This window comes from Anneissia japonica, unplaced genomic scaffold (assembly GCF_011630105.1).
Source record: "Anneissia japonica isolate Jap-2015-1 unplaced genomic scaffold, ASM1163010v1 scaffold1929_len197191_cov155, whole genome shotgun sequence".
Taxonomy (NCBI): Eukaryota; Metazoa; Echinodermata; class Crinoidea; order Comatulida; family Comatulidae; genus Anneissia; species Anneissia japonica.
The window spans coordinates 31,642-40,086 of NW_022751890.1; the positions used below are offsets into that span (position 1 = coordinate 31,642).

Sequence of the window (8,445 nt, forward strand, 5' to 3'; positions counted from 1 at the left end):
CTCTGACTGACTATTATTTCATTAATGATAATGTGCAATGGTAATAATAAATTATTAAACTATTGTAGCCAAAACGAGGCCAAGTGAAGCATCTTATTCAAAAATAAATTACCAAGGAATAAAAATTAAAATCGTATACATTACACCCAAACACCGCAACGCTCGAGTTTCAAACATACAGGTAACTAGCTGTACTGAACTTTCTGAGTAAATTGAGGGCACATTTGCAAACGATGGCGCTTAGCGAAATTTGATTGGCTAAATCTATGGTAGCCATCTTGGATGGTACACACACACAGTTCTGCGTATTTCGAACATCGAATACATTGCGGTTAGCGCTCTAGTATTCTTATTATACCTCTATGGTTCACACGTATTGACACGCAATGGCACTACTTGTTTACGCATAGGTTAAGTATTGTTCGCCCATTGCTAACATCTACTGTACCGTGGCAATTTTTGGTCAGGATTTGTCCCGCTTGGCGGCACGCTATTTACAGCGTAGGTTTTTCTTCGACTCGCTATGGACGATACAATATTATGCTGAATCCCAGAGACAGTGTTATTGCAGAACAGAGAAGGTGTCTATATCTGGCAACTGCTGGCTATTACTTCTTGAAGAGAGGAGAAAAGGCAGAAAGAGGAAGAGCATTCTTAATTGACACGCACCGTCGGCAGTGTTCGCGCCGAGTTCGCGCAGTGTTCACGCATGTTTCACGCATATGGCACGAACATTGATACGTGCCGAATTTTTGAACATTTTAAAATTCTCTCTACGACATGGCGCCCCAGTGCGGGTGTGCGCGCCAGTGCGGGAGCGAAAATCGTGCAAGTGTCAGGGTGGCATAAGTCGTTGTGTCTGAACATAGCCTTAACCTATGCGTAAAAAAGTAGTGCCATTGCGTAGACAGTGCATAACTTACGTGTACAGTGAGCGAACACGGCTTCACGCTCCGCTGCGTACCACCAAAATGGCACGCCTTGCCACGACGCGTTGCGCGGCATTGCAGGAACAAAAGTCGTGCAAGTGTCAGGGTGGCGTAAGTTGATCGGATAATTTTATACAGAAGTTATAATTAGCTGACAGATCTCCATTATTAATAGACTGTTTCGGAGTGTCAATCAAATTTAACAATTGACCAGGGCCAGGAATAAGCGTTTGTCTTACAAACACACGTGTTGTCCCACAGACGAACGTGTTTGCGTACCGTAGGTTTTCACACTGTCCTTTTGTGGGACATTGCTTTCACGTATGATTAATCTCATAGTTCCCATTGCGCATGTCTATGTAGAAGACCAATATAATATAAACAAAATATAAGATGCATGTATCGTCTTAATTAAATAATAGTTTCGTAATTTAACAGTTTTGTTTTTAAATTGTTGTATTATGATTTGATTACAGTAACGATGGTTGGCCATTACCTGTTCGTAGAGAATGGAAAATAAAAAAAGTTTTCTCGAATTATGGAGTTTTTGGAAAAATAATATTTATGTACATATTTGATAGCATTAAAGCATCCATAATTATTCCGTATGGGAATAGATCACCCTCGGCTCTGATATTCAAATAATCAAACACTTATATTTTTCTTTCAGTGTAAATTTTTAAACAAGACAGTTTAATAATTATCTCTATAATTGTGGTTGATAGGTGACATTACAATATATTCTGGAGAAATTGATTGTAGTTTAAACCACAATGAAGACGACCCAAATCCGGACAAACATGTTTGTACACGATATGAACAATTAATGGACAATCTTCAAAACAACGACAAGTAAGATTCAACTAATTTATTACAGCATTTTTTCAGCCGTCATTAAAATGGGCAAAATTTGACAAATAGGCCTATAGATAGTTTTGTTCAATCATATTTTTAGAATCAAATAATAATAGATTTTTTATTTAACTTCTTAAGAAGTAAGATGAACATGAACTTAAACGTAACTACAGTATGTCTTTTTTTATTTTTATGACCATTGTTCTTTAGTAGTCCTACACCAACATTTTATTAACAATGGAAACTAAATTGAAATGGTTATTGACGAAACACAGTGAACAGAACAAAAAAAAAAAAAAAAAAAAAAAAAAAAAAAAAAAAAAAAAAACAGAACCTGGCGTCTTAAACAGTCGGTATAACGCTAATACTGCATGACTTTTAGAAATCGCGAAATGTTTAACTTCATAATAATTTGGACCTATTCTACGCTACAAAGCTCATGCCATAAAGAAACCCCCAACATTATTTACCAAATAATCTATTTTATCTTGTGCAAAAAAGTTGCATTAGTTGCACGTTTCAAGCGCTCTGATCTCCATGAAATAGCGCTATATATGTGCTGTAATGTATGTAATAATTAACTTATGATTTTAACGTGTCAATATTGACGGTTACGTCCTCAATTCTAATTATGCCACTCTCTAATTTAATACGTTAATCTTCATAAAGAGTTTAAAAGCATCGCATTATTATATTTTCACTGAAGAGTCTCTGAAAATAAGTTGACCTTCTGTCCTTAGAAATAAAAAAAAATAATGATTATAATACTTTATGTAAATTGTCACTCGGTTTACAAATTATTAAAATAATATAGATAGAATTTATAAAGATGTAATTTTTTTTTATTGTAAATAAAGATAATTAACATTTCCCAGTTAATACCTGAATACGAGAATGATTTATTGTCTGAAGTGTTGATTAAATTTGAAATTAGTGCATTAATACTTTACCAATATTAATTATAAAATGTAATTTTCAGGTTAATAATAACAGCTTCTTCAACGAATGGCGGGTTTATTAGACTGAACAACTACGATTATTCAATGGTCGGGACAATCCGTGAACCCGTGTACTATGAGGGTAAAACTGTAACAAGATATTTGACCGTAACTGTCGACAATGAGGCGCCAACTCACTGTTCTGTTAATGTCACAAGTGACACGACTTGCATTGGATATGCACTTGACATCGGTGATCCATACACTACCTCGGTGAGGTTAAGATAAATATATATTTCACAATATATTATTTATTGAGAATCAAATTTAGTGTCATTACAATGACTAAAAAATGTAATTGATTTAGTTGATTTAATTGGATTGATTGATTGATTGTAGTCCTGGTTTAGTATCTGGTATTTTCTACCCAATCATTCTCAAAGTAGGGGTTGATGAACTGGTTCGGTGGTAACTGAATGTGTTAAATTTTGTATACCTCGAGTCTTAAGCAAAACATTACACAGATGAATAAACAGTACATCGCAACAACATGTTGTACACAAACCAAATGCATGAAAAATAAACGAATTTTACGCTATGTAAAAAACACTTCATACTCTACAAAGCATATTCATACTTTCTTTGAAAGATAATTTTTATTACTCTGATAATATACAGAGTGAGCAGAAGGTTAAGTGGTCAACATGGGTGGACCATATTTCAGGATTGACAGCAACGTCTTATGACTGCAGAATTTGCAAAATGGTTGAGAATAATGACGTGCTTTCTTTTAATGGCACTTGTTACAGTCTTTATCATTTGAAAATTGGAAATTATTATGAGGCAGACTTCGAACTAACATCTCCAGGTAGACCATTATCGTTATCAATATTTTAAATGTATTTTTGCTGATGTTTTATTACTTTATTTAGCTGGTTATGACTAGCCACCCATGGTTTGATAGACGACAGGTGTTAGTGACAGACTTCGTGTATAAGTAATTTCTAAGTTGTCTGTAGAGCAGCACCAGTGGGTGAAGCCAATAATAAAAAATTATAATGATAATTAAATAAATAATGGCACATTGTATCATGCGGAAATTTGCTGTAATAGCTATCAAGAATATCCATATAGAAACAGATATTGTTTTGTTTTTGTGTCATTATCAAAACTACATAATATTAGCATAGTATTGCAGCAGTCTTAAGATCATAATTAGTATTATCCAACTGTGAAATGAAGTTTAATTTACAAGACCTAAGGAATTGAACAATTGTTTTCATAAAATAGGTGTATACTGTACCCTGTTGACCGTTAGTGACTTTGCCGGCAACGTTCGCCATGCTCGACGTTGCCTTGTTTTTGATGACCAAAGTGAAATTTCGATCGTAGACGATAAACCTATGGAGCTAGTGGTTGATGGAGAAAAGCTTAATCTTCTAGAATCCGATGCATGGACATCTACTGATAAAATTGTACGGTTTTATAAGTATTGAAAATGATTTCTATAATAATAATAATAATAATAATAATAATAATTAATAATAATAATAATAATAATAATAATAATACAATAATATTAATACTAATAATAATAATAAATTAATAATAATAATAATAATAATAATAATAATAATAATAATAATAATAATAATAATAATAATAATAATAATAATAATATAACGATAAGTATGATAATGCAGTTGATTATGATGGTGAAATTTATGATGATTATTGATTCCGACGTTATGTTGATGATACACATTATGATAAAGGGTGATTCTAACTGAAAGATTAAGTGCCTATGACCTTTATGATGATGATGATGATGATGATGATGATGATGTTGATGATGATGATGTTGATGATGATGATGATGATGATGATGATGATGATGATGATGATGATGATGATGTTGATGTTGATGTTGATGATGATGATGATGATGATGATGATGATGATGGTGGCGATGATGATCATGATGATGGTAATGGTAGTCACGACAATGGTGATTATGATGGTACCATATCTATGATGATGATTATAGACGTTTGATGATAATTATAACGATAATGATAATCAGTGTAATAAGGGAAACACAAGTTGTTGGTGATGATGAACTTTATATTAATGATATAGATGAGGATGATGGTAATGATGACATAGATGTGATGATGATGTTGATTGGATTAGCATGATTATGGTCATGGCAGAAAGTACATTGATGATAATGAGATGATGGTACTTTCCTATATAATTCTTTTTTTAAAAACTATTTTTTCAGATTAGAGTGTCATGGCAGGGCCATTTTGTTAACCAACTACACATAGACCAAAGTATGCTGCACGCTATTGAAACTAACAATGACGTCATTAATAAAGCCTACGATTCGGATGGTTTACCAACAGGACGTACTCTATCGTCCATTAATAATCGACATGGAATTGTTAAGTTTGAAGTTGGTGTCGCTAAAGATAAACTTCAGCCAGATTGGATGGCTTTACCAAATGATCTGGTACCGTGGGGTTCACCGATAAGTTTGAAATATAACTAATACTGATGATTATAATGATTATAATTATTGTTTTAGTCACATTTGGAAATAAAATACATTGTATTACCCGAAATCATATTTTAGAGAATGACATAAAACCAGATTGTTATTAATTATAGTCAACTTAAGACAAGTTTAGTTGTAGTTTCAAATATACCCTTGACTTACTGATCTAGCAATATATATATATATATATATATGTAATATATATATATATATATACACTGTATATATATATATATATACATATATAACATATATATGTAGTAGAATGGAGACAAGAAAAAATAACATAGTCAGTTGACGTTTTTCCAGGATATATGTACATTTATTCATTTTATTGACTATGATTTATTTATTTTAATAACGAATATTTCGGGAGAACCTGCTCTATTCTTCAGCGTAATGCCTACGCTCTCTTCTTCAGCATTACGCTGAAGAAGAGAGCAGGCGCTCCTAAAATATTCGTTATTAAATAAATTGTTATATATCCTGAAAAAACGTCAACTGCCTATGTTATTATTTCTTGTCTCCGTTGTTCACTCCCTTTATATAGTAGATTGCATGTTAGCAATCGTTACACTGAAGATGGCGAAGGATTTGCCGAAACATGTCTGTTTTGTACCGAGTTTTATAATAAAATTCATTAGGCCTTGCCTATATGGTATTACGGTTGAAAATTATTGTGGTATTCTTAAGATATTATTATTTGCTGTCTGCTACTACACAAAATAATAATAATATATTGCAGTAAACATACCATCACTAAAAAAAACCCCAAAAGACAAAAAGAAAATGAAAAGTAAACTTCCTACCGTAGATCTTCATAAAAGAAAATTTGTAAATTCACAAATTATGGTGTTTACAGGAAGAAACGTACCTTTATCAATTAAATAATGGAGAAGAAGCCGTTAGATTTTGGGTTCGAGCAACGGATATTGTTAATAACACACAGACAGATTTTGTATCAATCCACATTGATTCTACACCACCCCAATTTGAAGATATTGAAATTGGTGATCGGAATGTGTAAGTATTAAAACGTATATACTGTATAATTTACTTTATATTGTTAGTGTCAGAATTTGCAAACTTTGGCTGATACTAAATGCCTTATACATTTTAATACAGTGCACATGTGACTGCATACGATAAAGAAAGTGGAATCATGAGCCTTCACTGGCAGATGATTTCCAAAGAAGACAGAACCATCTTATCAGAAGGCTATACAGATGATTTTAAAGCTGTAAGTAAGGACTCCAAAATAACATATTTAGGAAGCTTAAAGTAGAAAACCTTCAAAATATGTTACTCTACAATTAATATTAATGCTACACAATTAATCTAGAATATCTTACTCAACAGTTAAAATGAACGCAAGAATACTTTAATGTGTTAGAATATCTGAATTAGTCAAGTAAAATTATAATTTACAAAACCAAACAAAATATAATAACAGGTCTGGAGTAACTATATACCACCTGACAGCTTAATAGCTAATTTGAGTGTATCAGATATGTTTATAACCTCATTGAAATCTAGTTAAAATATACGTTCTATTAATAAGTATGAAATATTCTTTTGTAAAGTTCTTCAAAAGGAGCAATTTTATGGTAACTGATCTGTCCTTAGGAAAGTAACATATCGCAATAAATTCCATATACAAGTAATTGTAGATTATAGCTACAAGAAACAAGAATAATTGTGGAGTAATGTATTGAATAACAGAGTTGATTAATTTAAAAACTCAAAAGGTCTCAAAATGTCTCCAAAGGAAAAAAAAAATAATGGTGAAATCTATTGTCCCGAGGCTACGGTCTCCACATCACCGAGGGGTTATAGATTTCACCGTTTCCCGTAACTAGAGCAGATACGGTATTTGTTTTATACCTCATACATAGTTTCTACGAGGCCTAAAAATGTAATGAAAGAGTATCCACCAAGTAGGCCTAGGCTTACTTCCTAGGTCTAGGTGATCAAAGGGTCAATATCTCTCAGCGTCCGTAGAGAGGTCAATCACGTCCTCTTTATCGTAGCTGCGTATGTGTTGCATAGCAACCACGTTAAAGTGGGCCTAGTATAGAGATTACATCGCGACAGGGCAAAAAAGTACTATCATGCCGTGATAGTACTTTTTTCTAAATAAATTATGAACGAATTATGAATGCTGTTTTATTATTATAAATAATTACAAAACCGAATTATTAAAGGAAATATAGGCCGTTTTTCCGCAGCACATATTATCCGATAAATTGCCGGAAAGCGGCCATTTTGTTACTTTTTGCTGCGGAAACGGAGCATAAATTTTCCGATAAATTTCCGTATGGTAATCAGATAATATATCGAAAAAAGCTCCGTATGCAAAAATAAATAACCTTTGACCGATGTCAAATCGCAGGTCAACAACACGGATGCTGTGGTATTAAACACGTTGCATTGGTGTCTATAATATTGGATGATGGGATAACATTTTGGAGGGAAATTTAAGATAATTTATCGGATAAATTGTAAGTGCTGCAAAACACGGCCATATAGAAAAGACATATTTTTTGTACAAGCAGTATATTCACAATATAGTATTTGTTTTTCTGTATTAGACTGGCGACTGCATTCGTACAGAATGTTATTGTATACTCGACAACAAATTTTGTTACAAATTGAGGTTAGATGTAACACTAACCCTAGATGAAAGTGTTAAAGAACCGGTTGCTGTCATAACCATAAAAAATAATGCATTACTGCCGAAATCTTTGGAAATTGAGGTATGTCTGACAGGTTGCATAATGGCACTATAATTCACATTTTTTTCGTTAGTAACAACTTGGCAACGACATGCATTTATACGCTTCCAGCAGAGCAGTTGTGCAATAAAGCGTTTGATTTTAACCAATTAAATATCTTTATAATGAACAGTGTTCCCCTGATTAGATTTTTTTCCCGAATTTTTGGTATGTTATTATTTGCATATTTCAGGAACGGATTCCGTAAAATATTTATGTTAAAATTACTTCTGTGTTCATTATAATTTTGTCTAAAGATTGATTAGTTCGACTATAAAGCTTAGTCAGCGTAAAACTGAAAAATACTCAGATTTTGGATTGATTTTTCGAATAGTTAACCCTCGTTAACCCTAAAATGACTTAGTTTATTATAATCCTCAATCATTTAT

General features: G+C 32.6%; 1 protein-coding gene across 1 annotated transcript in view; it reads left to right on the forward strand.

Moving 5' to 3' along the window:
- The window catches only part of LOC117121874, a 63,215-nt gene that overhangs the window by 5,786 nt on the left and 48,984 nt on the right, over positions 1-8,445 (forward strand). The window contains exons 7-14 of the mRNA XM_033267259.1: positions 1,655-1,781; positions 2,764-2,995; positions 3,401-3,590; positions 4,013-4,197; positions 5,007-5,237; positions 6,145-6,305; positions 6,408-6,522; positions 7,874-8,038. Coding sequence (XP_033123150.1) covers positions 1,655-1,781; positions 2,764-2,995; positions 3,401-3,590; positions 4,013-4,197; positions 5,007-5,237; positions 6,145-6,305; positions 6,408-6,522; positions 7,874-8,038 — 1,406 coding nt within the window. The remainder of the gene's footprint in view (positions 1-1,654; positions 1,782-2,763; positions 2,996-3,400; positions 3,591-4,012; positions 4,198-5,006; positions 5,238-6,144; positions 6,306-6,407; positions 6,523-7,873; positions 8,039-8,445) is intronic.